Source organism: Coturnix japonica, chromosome 5 (genome assembly GCF_054131305.1).
Source record: "Coturnix japonica strain WE chromosome 5, WE-NBRP24, whole genome shotgun sequence".
In the NCBI taxonomy this organism is placed as follows: domain Eukaryota; kingdom Metazoa; phylum Chordata; class Aves; order Galliformes; family Phasianidae; genus Coturnix; species Coturnix japonica.
In genome coordinates, this window is record NC_140667.1 from 13,970,378 (window position 1) to 13,991,143 (window position 20,766).

A 20,766-nucleotide genomic window follows, 5' to 3' on the forward strand; every position below is an offset into this window, starting at 1 on the left:
AGACTGCTTTGTGAAACTACCCTCTGCAAGGCACCTCCTGTCTGTCTGCCCAACCTACCCATCCTCCCTTTTTGTTTTTCTACAGTCTTCACCTGTATCATGGTTTTGGCTGGGATAGAGTTAAGTTGTGCTTTTTTTGTTTTTATTTTTGTTTTGTAGAGGCTCATATAATGCTTATGTATAGATTTTTTATGAGAATAATGGCAATAACACACCAGTGTTTTGCTGAGCTGTGCTTACACTAAGTCAAGGACTTGTCAGCTGCCTTGCCAAGCAAGGAGCTGGGGATGCTCAAGGAGCCAGGAGAGGACGGAACCAGGACAGCTGACCCAAAATGGCAAAAGGGATGTCCCATGCCATATGGTGTCATTACCAACAACAAAAGCTGAGGAAATGAAGGAGAAATGGAAATTTTGGAGCAATGACGTTTGTCATGTGCATGGTGAGCTCTGGTTTCCTGGATGTGAATGAACACCTGCCTGTCTAAGAGAAGCAGCGAATGAATTCCTTCTTTCGCTTTGTTTGGATGTGTGATTTTTGCTTTACCTGGCAAACTGTCTATCTCAGCCCACGAGTTCTCACACTTTTATCTTCCCAGTTGTCCCTCCATCTCACATGGGGAGTGAGAGCAGATGTATTGTGTTCAGTTGCCTTCTGGGGTTAAACCATAGCAACCTAACATCAAAACTGCACCATCTCCTGGCTGAAGTTCCCTCTAGCTTTCCTTTCAAGAAAACAGTTGCTCTCCAAACAACTATTCCTATACAGAACAGTCTGTATTTCATGGCTGTTCCAAAACTTATCCGTATTTCTAAGGCATCACTTCCTTCTCTGCTGAGAGAAAAGTTTGAGTCGACTGTACTAAAATAGTTTAGCAGCATGGAATAATCAAACTCACTTTCAAGGAGCTTCCATTTCAAAAGATTTTTGAAGCATAATACCAAATGTGGCAGCCTATAAGCACTGACAGTATGGGATATACTGAAGTGGAATATATTGGAAGAAATGGAGAAGTGGGTCTGTTCACAGCATCTCACTTGTAAACTCACATCTTACAGGCTATGACATTTTCATCTTTAAATATTAGATTAGAAAGATAAGGTGATCTTCTCTAGCTCTGAAGTGTTCCCATATCTTTCCCCACCAAACACACATTCCCTTCCCCTGTTGAAATGATAAGATACGCATAGTTTCTGGAAAAGGAAGAGAAGGGGAACGTTTTACTTTTTTTGTAGTGGTGAATTCATAGAGTACTTGGTATTTTGTAGAAAGCAACAAGTCACAGAAGAGTTGCATAAAGCAGTAGCAACTCAAGAAAACAAAATCCTTTACAGAGGAATAGCAAAACTTGAAAGGTAAAGCTTAAGCTTTAATTAACTACTCCTTTCTTTGACTAACAGTGCCACAGAGCAAGCCCTAAGAAAACAACTCCATATATACTCTTTCCTCTTAACTCACAGGGAAGCTAAAAATTACTTTTGTTAACTTCTGACATCTATTTCTGACACAGCAACACGCACATGAAGAGGACAAGTGTTCCAGCTTTTCCAGCCATGTCTACTAATTTTTATCAGCTTAGTTCAGGCTGTCACCCCCATTCATCAGTTTAGTTTGGAACAAATTAAGACATTATCTCAATAGCTATAGGATAATTCATTAGAGTCACTCCTAGACCTAGATTCAGCAAAGCAATTTTGTTTTTGGGTTACTGAATTGGAAATTTATGTAAAGAATGCAAAGCCAGTAAAAGCTATAGGATTTAAGTGTGAGTTTTAAAATAATCATGAGTGTGAAGTTTATCAAATGGAGTAATTTTAAAGTAAGGATCTTAATAGAGAATAATTTAGCAATAGTCTTAAGCGACTCAGTAAGAACATTCTGTAAATGCATTCAGATAACTGAAGACAACATGCAGGCAACCGATTGGAAAGGCAATTTCAGTTAATCACTGCCATTCTATTTATAGGATATAAATTAGGACAATGGAGGTGTTGGGTCTTCAGAAACATAAGTACACCACCTGCAGGAAAAGGCCTCTTTCCTTGACTTACTAAGGATATTGTGGCAAGAGCAAGTTATGTATATGTTCTCCTCAGATAAACTAACTGGATTTGTTCTGAAGTGTATATCCTTTACATTCATACCCTTTGATGCCTGCTACCCACATTCTAAGGTATTTTGACCGACTAACACAACACAAGTTCTTATACAGGTGTCTGTCTTAAAGATAAACAGTCATGATACAAGTACAGTGGATTCAGGAGAGGAAAAAGAAAAACCTTTGTCAAAAGATCTCTAGGCTGTGAAGTGAAGACATAGGATTGCTGATAGCATAAGTTTATCTTTTTTTTTTTTTTTTTTTTTTTTTCCTGTGTGAAACGGAAAAGACCCAATGACACTAATCCAGAGATTATAAATTGCCAAGATGCTATGCAAGACCCTTTGACTGTCACCATAGCATGGTTAATACAGCCCAGGTTGCTCCTAATCCTGATGTCACCGATCACTTCATTTGCACTGGTGAGCAACAGGTCCAGTACTGCATTCCCCTGGTGGGACCATGTAGTACTTGATTCAAGTAGTTATCCTCAGTTCATTCCAGGAGCCTCCTGAACTGCCTACAGCTCACAGTGCTACTTTTCCAGCAAATAATTCATTCTTGCTGATTCAAGCAAGAATCACTCAGATTCAGGTTTTTTTTTATCAATGTATGCTAAGTAATCAGTGCTGAGACACAGATAATCCAGTGGAGAAAATACTAGGATTCCAATGATTTCAAAAGAAATCATTATTTTGCCTTTTTGTTCACCCTAGATTAGGATCTGTATACACCTCATATAGTTGTATACACATACAAGCTAGGTAGGCCATTCCCACTTTCCACAAACTTTACTCAATCATTGCTCACTGTATATAGTCTGAATGACTGATAAATGCCTACTTGACTAGTGTTCATTTCTTTAATTTAAGATGTCATAAAAATAGAGGGTTTTTTAGTCATCATAAAACACCAATACTTTTGTACTGAGAAGGCAGCTGGCACTCTTCTATTCATGTGAAAATCCAATTAAAAGCATACATTTCTAAAGTGTTTTTCCTTGGTATACATTTCTCACACATATTACTCAGAATGATCTAATGAAGAATTGAAAATGTAGTTACCTTCATAAGTATATCATCTTTTAAGATATTTTTACATGATTTACCATCATTCCAAAATAGATTAGACTCACAAGTGTTTCCTAGTGTGGTATTTCCATAAAATCTGTGTCATGGACTTGTGCCTGAACCAAATGAACATCTTAGATCACTCAAATCTGAATCAGACTTATCAGCATAGATGAGCAATTTAATAGATTTATATCCAATAAAGGAGACAGCACCTCTTAAAGTATTTTTTCATTTCAACATAAAACATACGCCTTCTATACTTAAATTGTCTTTCTCTTAGCAGTGTGAACTTATTCCAAAATCCTGCAAAATTGAAGCTCTCATATCATTAAAGATAATAATGAAGAATAATATACAGTAAATTTTGTCTTGCAGTACAGAAGCATAATTTCAGTCATTCCAGTGAAGATTATGAAATAACTAGATTATTATTATTTTTTATTATTAAATTTGGACTGATGTTCCTTCACTAGGAGTAGGGGAAAAAAAAAAAAAAAGAAAAGAAAAGAAAAGAAAAGAAAAGAAAAGAAAAGAAAAGAAAAGAAAAGAAAAGAAAAGAAAAGAAAAGAAAAGAAAAGAAAAGAAAAGAAAAGAAAAGAAAAGAAAAAGAAAAAGAAAAAGAAAAAGAAAAAGAGAGAGATAATACTGGTAATCAGTCCACAAATGATACAGTCTCATTACACAAAATGTCCATTTTATTCCTCATTTCTAGTGACATGCAAAACTGCTATTGGAGGTAGTTTGCAAAATCACCATTTTCTGACAGAGCAAAAAAAAAAATATCTGTAAAATCTCTAAAACTGACAGCGACTTGAAAACCTATTTCAACAGGTAGCAGCTTTAAAAGATATCAGCAAGGGCATCGCTGCCTCTGAGTGCTCCCCTTAATGGTTGAGTTGAGTAGATGAATAAAAGTACATCTGAGCATCTCACTACCCAGAATTAGAATGATTTTATTTTTGTAATGTACCGGAAAATTAACGCCTAAATAAGTAAGTAAATAAATGGTGGCTGTCTTTTTTGTACATGAGGAACCAAGGAACCTGTCATAATTGAGGCATACAGTTTAGAGTGACACAAGGCACTACGTGACAGCAAGCCTACTACAGCTTGTTTGCTACAGAAATCAAGGCACAATTTGCTCAAGACATGGGCACAAAACTTATGATTGTCTAACTCAGCAGTAGCATGTTTTCATCTAGACTAGAGACAAAGGGAGGACTCATGACCTATGATTTGTTTTTTACCTTCCATCCCTTGCTGTTTGTTTAGAATCATTTTATGTACCTGTTCCCTGCACCCAGTGTATTTAAGAAAAGGAATAAGCAGTCCACAAAAGCAATCTGATGCCAAATGTAACTCCCATTTGTCAGAAACTCCCTAACCATCAGATAACTTACAGGTTCCACTGAGAAGGTATGATATGTCCTGAGTTTCCTAATGCTGCCTCAAAGGAGTCAAAAGTGAAGCCCTTCAGAGGTCCATTACCGCAGTTCCCTTTAAGGTTACACATCCCTGTTTCACAGGGTGACTTATGCACAACCTAAGCAGCAGTGTGGAGCTGCTGACACCTTACTAGGCAGTGACTTATACTTCTGGCTATTTTTAAAACTGTAAATAGCTTCTGATAATAGACACACAGGCTACTAGACCACACAGACCACTAGAATTCAGCATTTTAAAAGATTTATAATCATACTGTTAGTTTTACGGGGGGGGGGTTGATACTAGATGTCTTTGAAATGCAGGCATAGTAAGTCTTATAGTAAGTCTTTCAAGAGAAGAATATTCCAATACACAGTTAAAACAACAGATGCCTTGTAGGTTTGATTTTATGATGAAGGAAAATGGAATGATTTCACAACACTGTATTCTTCTATGAGCTTGTGACCAAATAATGGAAAATATCCACCCTCAAAATCCGCCAGAGTGACCAATTCCCCTCATTGACCAAAGATGGCTTCTCTTAATTTCTTGAAGTGGATTCTCAAATTCCATTCCCTTGAGATGCACAGTTGTCAGTTGAAGATAGTATTCCACAGCCATGAATTGTAGCACCTTAGAGCTGAGGAATTACATTGAAATTGTGTTGTTTTTTTTCCTTTCTCGCAATGGGAAGAAAAACTACCCACGCTAAAATCTTCCTGCTGTAATGTTAAGCACAGACATTAGTCGACAGGAACTTCTCCCAGATGTGCTGATATCACTCTAGCTTGTAGGACTGAACAACATCACCTTTTCAAACGGCACTTTGATACTCCCACAAAGCAAGTCAGCAAAACAGTGTTGCAGCAGGTCTGCTTCCAAGCATGATCCAGCAAGACACTAAACAGCATGAGTCATATCAGCTATCCTGATACTGTCACAGCCTTTATCAGCTTTACAGCCACCACAAAACACTGGTCTTTAGAATGAAAGGATGACAGTTGACAAAGTTCAGCCAGGGTTAAAAGCTAGTTATTATTGACAGAAGGCCTTTATTATCAGCATTTTCCTTCTTTGACAGCAGCCCTTTCCAGTAACAGCAGAAGGAAAGGAGCTATTTCTGACCGAATGCACATATTTTCTGAAATCCCTTCTGATGTACCATTTTCTCTGATAATGACCACCATTCTTTGCCTTGTGTATCTCCCTGCTGACTCCAAGCTGTGCACACATAGGCTCTGGGCACTGGTCTGTGTAGCAGCTAGCTCAGAGTCAAACATTTGTTAGGAGTTCTTTTCACTTACCTTTTATGTTGTCTACCATCCTTCATTTGGGATGTGCTGGGTTAGGGGTGGGGGTTAAGTACATGTGTATGTGTGACATAGCAGTTGGTACAAAGACAGCTCCTAAAGATTCTTATCTGCAGATGCATTGATCTTTTCTTAAAACAAAATGTACTGCTTGATCCTTATTTAGAAAGCACTGAATATCTGATATCTAGTTAAGGAGGGAAGAGCACTAGCCTCATGAGATAAGCAAGGCAGTCGAGGTAGAAGAGTAAATAATTCCCCTTCTGATAGTCATTTCCTGTGTCAAGCTCCAGTCAAATTCAAGAATGGGAGGAGAGTGTTTATGAGTGCCAGGATAAGGGGCCCAAATCTGTGCAAATACATTTAAAAACATCATCTTTTCCATCCAACTACATTCTGTCAGACTTTACTACAGAACTGAGTTTCACAGGAAAATCAATTTAGAAAGCAGATATTTTCAGTGGATCAGAAAGTTCATCTGAGGTGAAATTGATAAAAAATAAATAAATAAGAATGATAGCAACTGTCTTTTCACAACCTGCTGTGTTCAGTGGGATGCTTCTTCCACTTGTTCTCAGAAAATACTTGTCGGAAGCAATCTGTCATCCTCTTCCCACTAACAAATTACTCAATGGGGTACGTATGTGGGAGAACTCCATTCATACCCCATGTCTTTTACTTTAGACAGGAAGTTCCTCGCTGCAAGACAAGATGTCCTTTCTCATTAACTTTTTCTGAAGCTTTTTTATTTCCTGTTGAGATTTACTTACTTACTTACTTATTTATTTATTACAGCAAGGACTGTAACCCAGGCTTCCCTATTCCCAATTGCTTGCCTCTAGACTTAGCATCTCTTTAAGCCCCACAAATACCAGGTATTCTGGAGTAGAAGTATTTCAAAAACAGAGGTGAATAAACCTTTGCTATTTTATTGCCAGATAAAAGGCCATTCAGGAAACTGTTTCTAAGCATCCTTTGTGCATTTGCCAGCAGAAGCATAGCATGTCATCAGTGTCTTAGAAACAAAATGCAGTCTTTCAAAATGTTGATAAAATTACATTGGGTGGTTACAGTAATTCATTCACACTCGTGGCCCTCAATCATAATTAGCAGTTGTCTTCAGAACCTGGTTTTCTGTTATTTCATGCCAAGGAATGCTTGCTAATATTATGTCATCATCTCTCCCTGATACTTGATATTCTGGAACTTTTCCCCATACCAAATGACAGACTCCCTAATGGATGTAAAAAACCGCAGGTGAGCTGTATACATCACACATGGGCCATTACCTCCCCTCTCCAAGAAGTTCGAGGGTATAACTTACCTTTATCTTCTAAGGATTATGTCTAGGGAAAACTATTATTATTACTTCATATTTTTTCTGTTTCCTTGGAACAGGATAATGTGGATCTTGGTGACCTCATGTTTTCACTCTGCTACCTTCCAACAGCTGGCAGACTAACTATTACAATAATAAAGGCAAGAAATTTAAAGGCAATGGATATCACAGGAGCATCAGGTAAGAATTTATTTAATGCTCAGTGTGGATTAGTGTCCCACTTCCCTCCTGAGTCACAGAACTCCAGCATTGTCAATTACCAGAATGTTTTTAGAAAAGAAGCGTTTTTACACTGCAAGCTCTTGAGTCACCTGAGTACAGGAATTACTGAGAAGTAAATAACGTTCATTCTGCTTTAATCAACAGTTCAAAATAATCTCCTCTCAATAAGAGAGCAGCATTATTACTTCTAAAGCAATCATGATTCAAAGCAGGCTGAGTTGATGAAACTGATTTAATATTAGAGACTGGATCATACAACAGATTATTTGTTGTGGCACAGAGGCAGGCTGACCCTTGACCATCTCCAAGAGACACCAAGCCAATTCTTCTGCTGATGGCATATGGACAAAACAGTCATCCCAGACTCCTTTCAGCAACAGTATCAAAAATGGCTAATGAAAACAAGGAAAACTAATTTAAATAAGAGCTCACAGATTCATTTTCCATACTAGAAGTCACAGAACTCCCAAAAAGGATCTAGAGTGGAATAGCTTTTTTTTTTTTCCCCTTCATTTTCATTTTTTAACATTTTTCACTGCATCCGTATTTATAATTCTCTTGAGAAACATAAACTGCAGTTTTTTACACCTGGAATTATATTTAACTATGCATCAATACTGTGCACAATAGTATCGTCTTCTGTTTGACCTACAAACTTGTAAAAGTAATTACGTTGTGATAAATACACTGATACACAGGCTGTTGTATAAAGCAGTCATATTTCAGTGGATAATTTAATACTCTTTCTGAAGTCAGTACACCAAAAAACCCAAACTTCTTGAAGCTAAATTGTTCATCACAGGATTTCAAACAGGTAAAGCTTTCCAATATCCATTGCCTCCCCATCATTCCATGGTAATAAAGAAGTTCAAATTCCAGACACAGGTGACTAATTCTGCAAACCAGTATGGGCATACAAGAATACTCCCTTTAATTTCCATTTATGTTTTCGTAAAAACAACAAAAAAACAACATTGTTCTTATGATTCACACAGATCCCTACGTGAAGGTTTCTTTAATGTGTGAAGGAAGGCGACTAAAGAAAAGAAAAACTTCCACCAAGAGGAATACCCTTAATCCCGTTTACAATGAAGCCATAGTCTTTGACGTCCCTCCAGAAAACATTGACCAAATTAACTTGTCGATAGCTGTAATGGATTATGACCGGTGAGATACCTGTAGCTGTAAAATAACATTACCTATTGGCTCAAAATCTAGCATAGCAGCTTTGCATCCAGGAATGAAGTTGTTATCCTTTACCTCCCAGTGTAAGGGAAATTAAATGTTTTCTCATACTGAGATTGGTAGAAGACTAAAATGCCTCAATGTCAGGCAGAATTTCCTCTCTAAATTTTAAAATGCAGATCTGCATCCATAACAAATATAACTAAGCTGCATGTGTTTACCAGAACAGAAATAACTGTTTTTGGTTATCAGTTTATACACTGATTTTGTATTTATGAGCAACTACGCCAACCCCTTAGACACATGCCTCAGTTTCTAAAACTGTGGCTCAGTTTATTGTACTTGTAACTAATTACAGAACACAAGGAACTTCTTACATTTCTCATACAAAAATAAAAGAAATGCATATAGACACACAGTGTTTGTTACCGTGGATACTGTACTGAATTATGTTGATTTGTGGGAAATTCCAACAGCAAAGCCACGTAATTTATACTTTATTATATTTAGATACATCTAAAAATCATTATTATTGTCTCTAATGAAATATGCAAATGGCACAATTCTAAAGGTAATATTTTATGAAAAGCATATTATGGAACATTTTCACAGTGTAGGTCACAATGAGGTCATTGGAGTATGTCAAGTAGGCAACGATGCAGAAAGTCTAGGTCGTGACCATTGGAATGAAATGCTCTCATATCCTCGGAAACCCATTGCCCACTGGCATCCTCTTGCAGAGGTAAGACTTTTTTCTTGCTTTCCAATTACTACAGTTGTTAAAATTTTATTATATGGCAGTAGAAATAGGATGAAATTTTACAGATAAAACCAAGATCTACAACTATACACTAAATCCTAGAAAAGTGCTCAGAAACACCAGTACTAATAACATGCAAATTAAGTCTACTCTTTTCAATTTCATGGGAATAGAAAGTAGTTAATGTATTTGATAAATACATGAAAACCACATTCATTATTCAATGGATAAAGGTTTCAGATTTTATTTTATTTGGTTGATTTTTATCGTTGGTTGGTTTTGGTTGTTGTTGGTTTTTTTTTGTTTGTTTTTGTTTGTGTTTTCAGACATAGGATAGGGTATCTTTCACTGATAATCGATTTAAAGAAATGAGCTCCCTAAGAATTAACCAAGACCCACTGTTTTTCAATATAAAAGCCTGATATGATTACTTCTATTGCAAGACTGTATCATCTAGCAAATCTCAAGGAATGTCTAACTATTCAGAAAAGGAAAAAAAAAAAAAAAAAAAAAAAAGAAAAAGAAAAAGAAAAAGGAAAAGAAAAAGAAAAAGAAAAAGAAAAAGAAAAAGAAAAAGAAAAAGAAAAGGTTTAAGTGTCTCTGGAGATCTGAGGCATTAATAAGAAGCCACACAATTAGTAAAAAATAAAATAAAATAAAATTCAAGGTTCCTATGGTTTTTGTTTTGTTTTGTTTTGTTTTGTTTTTTGTCTTTAGGGCCCTATTGAGCAGAAATGTTATGCAGGTCTTCTGCGCTTGGATGGCTGCCGAAGAGGCTTCCTCACCCTTTTAACCTATTCAGCAGAAATTTGGCATTCCTGTTGAACTCTTTCTTAGCCATATCCTCAGGGGCTATTCCACAGAGTCCAGTGGGGTAAAGATGTCCTTTTAATCCCTCTGTTTAATCCTCTCCCTTCCCAATACAGGGAATGCTAATCCTGATTCATGAGACACAAAACTTCAATGCTCTAAGTTGGTTCCTAAGAGTTCCCATGGTTTATTTTTATTGTTGCTATCACTGGCTAAAGTTGGGCAACAGTCCCAGTCAGGAGAAGCTACTATATTTATGGACAGTCACAGCTGCCTGCTGAAAGACAAGAAAAAATATCATACTCCTATTATGCCATGTATAATGCCATAAGCACCTGATATATAGAAGCAGGCAGCTGACAGACGCTCTGTGTGTACTTTCTGCAGTTTAGACTTCCTACCAGAATGCAACTAAAGACTTGACTTGGTTGCAAGCACCAGCTTTAGGTTGTTCCATAAATTAAATGTCACACAATAGGAAGATGTTACAAAATGGCAAAGATTCCCTGGCCTTGTCTATCTCCATAATCAATTACATTTACTGGTTCCTGGGGACAACAGCAGCACACTTTCAGCAGGGAGACCTTCAAGCACTCCCAGACCATTGCAGCAGGGAAGCACTTTGCCTTGTGAGAGAATGGGGATACCAACAGACAAGCATGGTTGTGAAGGAAGATCAAGCAAAGTCTGGAGCCCAGGTTTTTGTGTCCTCATTGAAGTTAGCTCCTGGCTGAAATGCCACAATTGAAATGCTCACCTGGGCATTTGAGAGTTGAGTTTAGAAAACACATCTCTGCACTCTTAGCTGTAACCAAACCGTGTTAGGAACAGACCAACAGAGCACATGAGGAGCACTGTAACAGTTAGTATATCCTAGAAAATGAGAAGTGTCTCTTAGCAGAAGTTGGCTACATCCTTAAATCAAACTCGTCTTCCCTCTTTGATAAATTTTATTGCAGCCAGAGCCCACAGTTAGGTTTTGACAGCTCTTCCCTTTCTTACAGGCAACCTGTTCTTTTCATACATGCCTGGCTAACTTCTTTAGATTTCATTGCTGTGAATTCCTTTTCATGCCACTGTGCTAAACAGAGACTTTGTTTTTTTTTCCCTTCCCAGGAATCAAGTGGGGGAGGGTGTCCAGCGCATCCAGGCTGTGCAGAGAAATATATACACAGCATATCATTTTGGTTCCTGAATCAGGATTAGACTCAGAGAGAGCTTCTGGAACCTCTGTGGCCACAACCATAGGACCCTGAATATTGCTGAATAGAACCCTCAGTCTTCATCTGTGTCAAAAGCTATTGGTTTCAAGTAGTGCAATGTTATCCACTTGTAGCATTAGTTCTCCAGCTGACACTACTGCTACTGATAGATTTTTGTATGATCATAAGCATTACCCAAATTCAAGTCAAATGTTTTGTTCATTAAAATAACCCAGGTTTTACAAGCAACATGACAGCAATGGAAACAACAGATACTGGAACCAGCTTCAAATATGGTTATTGTATTTACAAGGGGAAAAAAAAGTGCAGTATTGTAAATGTAAAGCTATTTAAGTCCTTTTATCCCAAGAATGATTGTCATCAGACTTATTTGATGAGGAGCTGTATCTTTTGCCTCTATTAGTGTCCCTTTTCACCTTACATGAAATCAAGACTACATAATGCACTGCTTAGCAGAAATGCTTCAAATCCTTCAAAGCTGTAAAAAGTTCTGTTGGGTGAGAACAAGATACATGCAGTGTTTGTAATGACAGTGTGTTCTTTTAGAAAGAAGATTAGCATCTGTACAGCATGGAGGCTGGGAGCCCTTGGTGTTGTTAGATGATTTTCCAGTCACTGCATCTTTGTTGTGTCCATAACACTGCAAAGGGTTGGCAGAATCTGACAGGTCACTCTTTCATCATACACACAAGCTCATGCACACACACACATGGTTTTAAAATGCTGCTCCAAATCTATGTAATGCCTGTGAAGACTATTATTTGTAGTAGAGCTAACATTGACAGGGCTATCTTAAATGATTGTACATTGTAAATGCTGATGAATTCTGACCATTAAAAAAAAAAAATCAAACCAAATCAAAGCACTACATTATTTCACATGATGAAATTTATGTCCTGGAACAGTATTCCCTGGGATAAATTCTGCTCATTATTTATCCATGCATAGGGTTAACTCTTCCTTAACTTTTTTTCTGAAGAGACTTTGAGTCAGGTTTCTACATCAATATCTTTATCTTAAAAGTGCAAACACAGATCATGTGTGTATTATACAATTCAGTTGCCTGCTAAATACAGGTAGGTAGCCCTTGTCTTCATATATACCGTTCAGGTAAGTTTATGCACACAAATGTTGTTTTGCATCTTGTATGTGTTAAATGCTCACCAGTCATTTTCAGTTTGTAATTGAGCTGACACAAAAACGATCGTACAGATTCAAGAAAATGTTTGCAATTTCTATTTAAAATAATAATTAAAAAAAAAAAAAAAGTTTTATAACTTGTTATTTAGGGATCTTCCAGAAAACCAGAATTGTTGAAAGGTAAAAACACAGTTTAATGTTTGCAGAAGATCTTGGATCTGTTGTAAATGTGTAGTGTGGCTACAGAGCAGAAGTCCTACAAGTACAGTCGTTCCAAAACCGAAACATTAAAATCTCGTGTTTTGCTATGAAGAATTTAGCTGTCCTTGCAAGCTCAACAACTCTTCAAAGCCTGCCCAAGCAAAATTTCAGATTGGTAGCAGGGCATGTCCAGAACAAAAAATACAAAGCAGCGCTAGCAGAGGTATTTCAATACATGCTCAAGTGAAGCCTTATGTCAGCAGACCAGTGATATAATACAATGCTCATAACTGTTCATGCATGGTCCTCACTTCAGGCAAAATTCTGCACTCTTTACTCAGGCACATCTTCCAGAAGCCAATGTGGGGAGATACACATGAACAAAGAAGGACCTTTTCCTTGTAAGTGGAGATCTTAGATTTCCTGGATAAAACAGCATAGATGCAATACCACCTGGGACACAAGGCATGCATCCCCATTGCAATCGTTATTATCAGGGCAGTGTTATGAACAGAAGCTTCTGTAAGAATGAAAAGACCTATGCAGCTAATTCATTTTGTCTCCATGGTACAGAACAGAAATCTTTCTCAGATTTGCCTCTAGTGACTCAAAAGGGCATCAACAGAAAAGAAGTGTCATTATAATTGCTAATGTTTTTTATTATCGTACGCAGTTCATTTAATGCTCAAGGGGCTGGCATCAAGAGAATGATTTTAAAAACAGTTTGAAATATTTCTATTACAAAGAAAAGTCTTTTTTTCTTTATTTTTTTTTTTTAATTCTCCTAATTTTTGCTCTCTGACTCATGACTTACAAGCTGTTACACAGGCCATGGCATCATTTTGTGCTTTATAAAATATCTGCCTTTTCATAGCAGTTCACAAGTGGAACAACAGCTGTTTTCTGCGCTTCTCTCTCTTCACCTTTTGACTCCACTTAATCTATGCTATTCCCTTGACCTTCAGCATTCCCATGTTATGGTTCTGGTGGGCCTGGCAATAGCAATATCGGAAGTAACGGAGCATGTACTGCTAGAAAACCAGTTGGAAACACAGAGGTAATTGTGATCCCGGTACTGATCACTTTTCTTTTCTGAACTATAATTCACAGAGGTGAATCAGTAGAACAGCTCATAAGAATAATTCCAAACCTCCAACCCTCATTTGTTTTATTTCCTGTGAAGGCACAATTATGCTATATCACAAGTAAAGCATTACTAAAATAAAAAGGGAAATCCCCCAGGAATGCATCTCAGCAAGATTTTAATCCCACTTTACTCATTAACAATATTCAATTAAACTCTTAGTTTTCTATAAGAAGCCGTGATTTTTGATATTTTTTATGAAGAAAAAAAAATAAATGAGAGCTTTCCAAGGTTCTACACTGAGGCAGACTATAATGGGTAGTTGTGTGAAATTCTAGGGCTAAAACCTTCACAGGCACAACACTTCTGCAGTTGAGTGTTGAAATTCCTTTATTTTTGCTGAAGTCACAAGACTTTAAAAGCATTTATTGTTTTTTTGTGTTATTTTCCCCTGTAAATAATCCTGAAGATACACCAATCACGCATGCATTGCAACCTGTAGAAGCAAGGAGGAACAGAACAAAAAGCAAGAATGGAAAAAAAGATCCACCTCCCATACTGTTCCTGCCAGTCAGTACATTTCAGCTTTCTATACCAACTGATACATAAGACAGCAAACATTATAAGGGGGCAACGTAGCTACCAGTAGCAGAAATGGTACAGTGGCAGAGAGCAACAGAAATGAATGAAAAGAAATATTATCTTAGTCTAACCTATTCTTGGTGTGAGGGGCAGTTGATATGTTTGGGTTTTTTTTGTTTTTTTTTTTGTTTTTTTTTTTTTTTGGTTGGTTGTTTTTTGTTGTTGTTGTTGTAGTTTTTTTGCTTTTTAAACTCCAGCCAATATACAAAGCTGTATCAACACTTTGCATCTAAAGTCCAAAGTACAAGAGGCAAATTTGCAGTTTTATCACCTAGCAGTGTTAGAGCACTGAGAGGACATATTTGCCATTAAAAATAATAATAATAAAATTCCCATGAACTCTATTCGCTTCTAGTCTAAAAGATACAAATGATAAAGGGAAAGGAAGAAAGAGGACTGGAAATTTGCTTGAAGAGTGTTTCTCACCCTCTTAGAAATCTATCACGTTAAATTACAGTTAATGCATTTTGGGTTTATTTGAACAGAAAAAAATTAAAAAATAAAAATCATACAGTAGGTGACTCAGCATGAAGCATTACCAATAAAATGTTTTCTTCTCTTTAGAACAATGTACTTAAAAATATTTACATCTCACTATCAAGTGAGAAACAATGGCTTTCTTGTTCCGAAAGGAAAAAAACACGTAGAGAAACTAATCCAACACACTGTAGAATTTAACAGAACCCTCCATGCTGAGGAAAATAGGAGTGGGACAGACTCTGTAACAACAAGAATCAAAGTGGAGTTTTAAGTACTGCAAAGCCTTGATTGCAACCATAATTCTGTTCTGAAGTGACAGCCTTATGATTTGTGAACCAAGCTATGCAAGGTGTGAATTACCCTGTAAGATAACAGCACACTCAGAGCTGAGCTTCTTTTAGAGTCACCATCTAAAACAGTGAGTTGGGCAAGGAACTCTGGCTGGAAGTACTCCAGGGTCCTAAAAGCCAGGGTCCTGAAAGGACCTCCACCTCCTTGAAGGTCCATGAAATGTACTAGTCCAGATGGCAGAAACAGACACTATTTAGGAAGGCTATCACCAGGACATAATGTAACTGCTGAGTGAGCAAAGCACACATGGTACTGAAGGGAAGGTGACAAGAGAACTTGTAAGCATCTGGGTTGTTTGTTTTGTCTGAATTTTTAGTTAGTCTTTCCATTGCTCAAACTTAGACATTGTAAAACTGGAATGTTTTACTCAGTTGCATGCTGGCCAGCTGTCATTTTTAATACCCCTTGCAAAGGTGTGTGAAGAGAGCTGTGTTGTTTTGGTATACTTTATTTTTAATAACACAAACATTGTACCGTACTTTATTATTTCTTGTTCAATAAATAGTCTTGGTATCTCTGTTTCATGTCTAATTTTGGAGAGCAGAGCCATTCCTGTACCGAGGCTCTCTCTACTAGGTGGGCATTTTGTTTGTTTAGTAAAAATAATGCATGATTCCTTTTCGCAGTGATGGTTTGAGGGACAAAAAATTTCTTAATTTTATAATATGTACTACAATCTTCTAAACACAAGTAAAAATGTACTGTGATCTATTTATATAAATCTAGTCTGAACAAGTAATTTTGATCTTAATAAAAACTCTGTATGAAATTGTGCAATTGTAATTTATTGCTATTTTGTATTTAATAAATGAAAGTTCGATTCATTCTTCAGAAACACCACAAACACTTTGGAAGTGTTTTAACTCCATTTACTCCTATATTTTTTCTGATAAAATAAATGAGATCAGAGAGAAAAGAACTGTTAACAGAATAGTTACATACAGCACTCCAACATGATTTGGGGTTTTGAATGTAGAACCCTCCTCTCATTTACTTCTATGGATGTAAATTTTATTAGAGGAACATTTTTAAAGATACCAAACATGAATCTTGTATGAAATAATGAAGAATAAAAATAAAGAAGCTACGGAAGTACTTCTACCTACTCACAGTACGGTAAATTACCAAAATTAGTATTTAGCATGGCAGGTTAGCAAGATTAGCATTCTTCTTGTCAACACCTGACATGTAGCTCAGGGAAGTTCCCAGGGTTCCACTGGCAGAGCCCAGAAACAAATGGTAGCACAGATGTCACTGTGGTATGACCACACAAATTGAACTCACAAATGCATCAGCAAGGCTTCTACATGTGCATAACATCTATTTAACTTTGAGTTTCTCTGTCTTTTTAGGGAATAAGCTTGGTCTTTTCTCATTTGGGATATGTAGTCTACTTGCAACTGTAAAAGAATTTAACGCTCATGTTGTCATATTGGGACTATTTGTAGAATTGTTGAATAACTTGGGTTGGAAAAGAGCTCAAAAGTCATTTAGTTCCAACCTAAATGGAGATCAAGCACTAGATCAGATTGCCCAGGGCCCCATCCTGATGGATTTAAACACGTCCAGGTACTCTTAAGCTTTTTTGGCAACCTGTTCCTGCACCTTACCACCCTCTCAATGAAAGACTTCCCCTGACATCTAATCTAAATCCCTCATTTAAAAAATTCAAGCCATTCCACCTTGTTCCATTACTGTCTGCACACGTACAATGTTGATTTCCCTCCTGTTTGTAATCTCTTTAAATATTCAAAGGCCTCAGTGAGGTCTCCCTGAAGCCTTCTCCAGACTTTATGTGTCAAGTTCCTTTATCATGTCTTATTAGGAGAGGTGCTCTAGCCCTTCAGTTATGCTCACAGTCTTCCTTTGGACCATCTCCAAAAGCTCCACATCTTTCCTGTATTTGTGGGCCCTGGGCAAGGGCTCAGAACTCCAGATGGATCCTTACAGGAGCTGAGTAGAAAAAGACAATCACCTCCCTCTCCCTGCTGGCCACACTCTCTTTTGATGCAGCCTGCATTTTCTGTCTCATGTTAAGTTTTTCAACTACCAGGAACCCTAAGTCCTTCTTTGCAAGACTACTTTGAAAGCATTCTTCTCCAAGTCTGAATAGATACCTGGGATTGTCCTTTCCCAAGTGTAACACATTGCACTTGACCTTGTTGAACATCATTAGGTTTACACAAGCACACATTTCAAATTTGCCAAAGTCTTTTTGGATGGCATCCTTTCCTTCTGTCCTATCTGCTGAACCACTCAGTTTGGTGTCACCTGCAAACTTGCTGAAGGTGAACTTGATCCCACTGATATCCATCCATCACTGACATCAATGATAACTATGTTGAAGAGTGCCAGTCTCAAGACGACCCCTGGTGGACACCACTCATCAGTGGCCTCCTGGACACAGAGTCAGTAGCCACAACCCTGTCTGCGACCTTCCAACCAATTCCTTATCCACCAAACAGTCCACCCTTTGAAGCCATATCTCTACAATTTAGAGATAAGGATGCGGTGCAGGACCATGTCAGAGGCCTTGCAGTTCCAGGTAGACTATCTCACTTGCCCTCACTTTGTTCACCAATGCTGTCACACCATCACAGAAGGCCACCAGGTTGGTCATGCATGAGTTGCCCTTGGTGAAACCATGCTCATTGTCTCAGTACCTGCAATCCCCAAACAGCCTGATGTATTTCTGCATTCCATACAGATGCAGGGAAAGGAAATATGTGCTCCAGACAGCTTCCTTGGCAAGATCACAAGAGATGGAAAACATGAATACGTGTCTTGACCTTGTTGATGACAGTAATGTTAACTAACCACTTCTTTCCCAGAAACCTCTATAAACTGAACTAGACTACAGCAGAAAATGTTTAAGAACTTAAAAAGTCTTTTTAATGTCTTTTTCTGTATTTGTCAAAACTATTGTTTTGTATGTTTCTATTTCTTTGTTAAAAGGAAGTAAAGGCTTTTCCTCTGTCAAATTGGGCCTACACATCTCTTTTCAAGATCCTTTTCCAGAAGAGTCATCCTTTAAAATATGTTGGCTGTATATATAGTTAAACAAAACTTTAATAAGACCGGTACTCCAAAGGTAGCCCTTTGGAAAACATACAGTAATGCAAATGAAGCTGTAACATTCAGAACTGGAAACTGACATTGTTCCTTAGTAGCCACAAGAACAAAGTCTGCTTCATGTAATACTTTATCACTGAGATCAGTATTCTAATATTTCCATTTAAACAGCATCAAATCCTTTGCTGGCTATATTTATGCATATTCTCTTTTCCAAATTAATTAATGACACTGTAATCTGGTGCACCACACTGTCTGAAAGGTCATGGCCTAAAACCACTTAAATAGCAAATAACCATTAGCGAATTTATGTTCCAATAAAACAACCTGTAAGTATTCCATAATGTGAGATATGCCTGAGCAGACACAACTGCTCCAAGCAGCCTATTAAAGAATGATAGAGAAGTTCAGCTAAGGTCTCAAAATAAATTAAAAAAAAAAAAAAAAAAAAGCTATATAATTTTAAACCCATCAACTGAAATTGTAACATTGTAACTGTTTAGAACTTTCTGAATGATTTGCAACTTAAAAAAAAAAGATATATTGAGCAAATATATCATTTTATGAGTAAATAAATCACTACAATTTGGTGAATAACCTCAGAGTTTAAAATAAACAATTCTACTCTCACCTAATCCAAGCTAAAATCTTTTGGTCATCCTACTTGTATTTCTCCAGTATAAAACATTCTCACTCCAAACATGACAGGGTTTTACTTTCAGTTCAAATTGTTTTTAACAAATAGCATATGTTTCATGGAAATAGCATTGAGTACCCAAGAAAAGTCTTTGCTAAGGCTGATCCACCCTCCATTACCCAGGAGGAATCTCATGCAGATTCTAGCTTACCCAGGCCATGCAACATTAAACACAGTAGTAAAGCTCAAGTAACCACTAAATGATATTCTGTTTCATTTTGAATTTCATAATGAAATTCTTACTAAATTTATTTATTTATTTATTTATTTTTAATTGATAGAAAGGACTTTGGGAGCACCAGGAACTGCAAACACCCATAAGTCTTATGGCTACACCAGTTAAAACAGTAGGTAATTTTTAGGTCATCAACAAAAAAAATATTTAAGCCATAAGTGGCAGAAGATTCCTGAAATCATTACTACGCATAGATAACAGAAAGCTGTTGTATGCCTGGGGTCACAATCGTACCCTGTTCACTACCACAATAGCCCAGAGTTGGTAAAAGGAAATAAACATTTTACTGCTACAGATGGTTTTCCTGCTGTTGGTTGCAGGAGCTAAGATTTTCTGACTTTTTTTTTTTTTCAATCCATATTTTCCCAAATTCATTTCTTGTGTCTTTTTTCCAGTCTTCTATGATACTTGAGTTAAAAGTGAAAGCAGACTGACATGGAAGGAGGAATTCTCAATGTGACATTGGAGTTGAATCTCCTCGCAATGAGAAAGGTCTGGAAGCTGTTTCTTTCTACCCTCAATTTAAATCTGTTTTAAATTAAAACTAGGCTCAAGTGCTGCCATACTACAACTTGAACTCTCCCCATAAAATAAATTCCTCCTTTTTATCAGAAGTATCTTTAGGTTTAGTTTTGTGGCTTTGTTGAATTGCTTTTATGTTTCTTGAAATCTGCCTGAAAGCACAAACACCAGTCTCTCCCTCTCTGCTATCCTCCCTTTCTGCTATCACCCTGTTAAAGCAAGGACATTTCAAAGCAGGAAAATCAAAATCTCTGGAGCCCTTTGTAAGAGCTCCAAGGTACTTTGCCTTGGAACTTTCACTCCAAGTAGAAATGCTATCTAAACCCCACCTAATTATATGCCTGATAGATATTCATTTAAATTTTGTGCTGTTTTCAATTTTTACTCCATTACATACTTTTCTGCTATCCACCTATTCTTTATATTCTTTCCTCAAAACCTTTTCTGCATCATCTTTCACTCAGCTGTTTTCAATAGACAGATTGTTTCAATGATACTTATTCTTCATAAGAAAACCTTCACAAACACATTCATTTCTCTTAAACAATTTTATCAGCAAGTCCAGTTCAAGAAGATAAGGCTGGTAATGATCTCTTCTAGCTACTATTCATATCTGGCCTGCTATTGTATCTCAGTAAGAGCATTTTCATTGAGGAAGGAGTGTATTTTGTCTTCAGGTGTCAGACCACAAGTGCAATGTCAAGTGATGCATCAAAGCGATGCATCAAAATGTCATATCATAGTAGAATTAACTGGCAGAATGAACTTAATGTGTTAATAGTAGCAGCCAGGTCTGAATCACTTTTGATGAATGTTGCAAAATCCAAGGTCTCGGCAAAGTACAATATCAATAATTATTGATGCCTTTCCTTGAAGACATAGAACATTTGTTAACAT

General features: G+C 37.1%; 1 protein-coding gene across 3 annotated transcripts in view; it reads left to right on the forward strand.

Moving 5' to 3' along the window:
• SYT9 (synaptotagmin 9) overlaps nt 1-16,112 on the forward strand; it is a 62,925-nt gene extending 46,813 nt beyond the window's left edge. The window contains exons 4-8 of one of the 3 annotated variants that reach the window (XM_015863972.3): nt 7,305-7,425; nt 8,463-8,634; nt 9,265-9,394; nt 10,130-10,286; nt 11,339-16,112. In XM_015863972.3, coding sequence (XP_015719458.1) covers nt 7,305-7,425; nt 8,463-8,634; nt 9,265-9,394; nt 10,130-10,237 — 531 coding nt within the window. In that variant the 3' untranslated portion in view covers nt 10,238-10,286; nt 11,339-16,112. The remainder of the gene's footprint in view (nt 1-7,304; nt 7,426-8,462; nt 8,635-9,264; nt 9,395-10,129; nt 10,287-11,338) is intronic. The other 2 variants (XR_014947048.1, XM_015863973.3) reach the window with 2 other exon arrangements.
• The last annotated feature ends 4,654 nt before the right edge of the window (nt 16,113-20,766 follow it).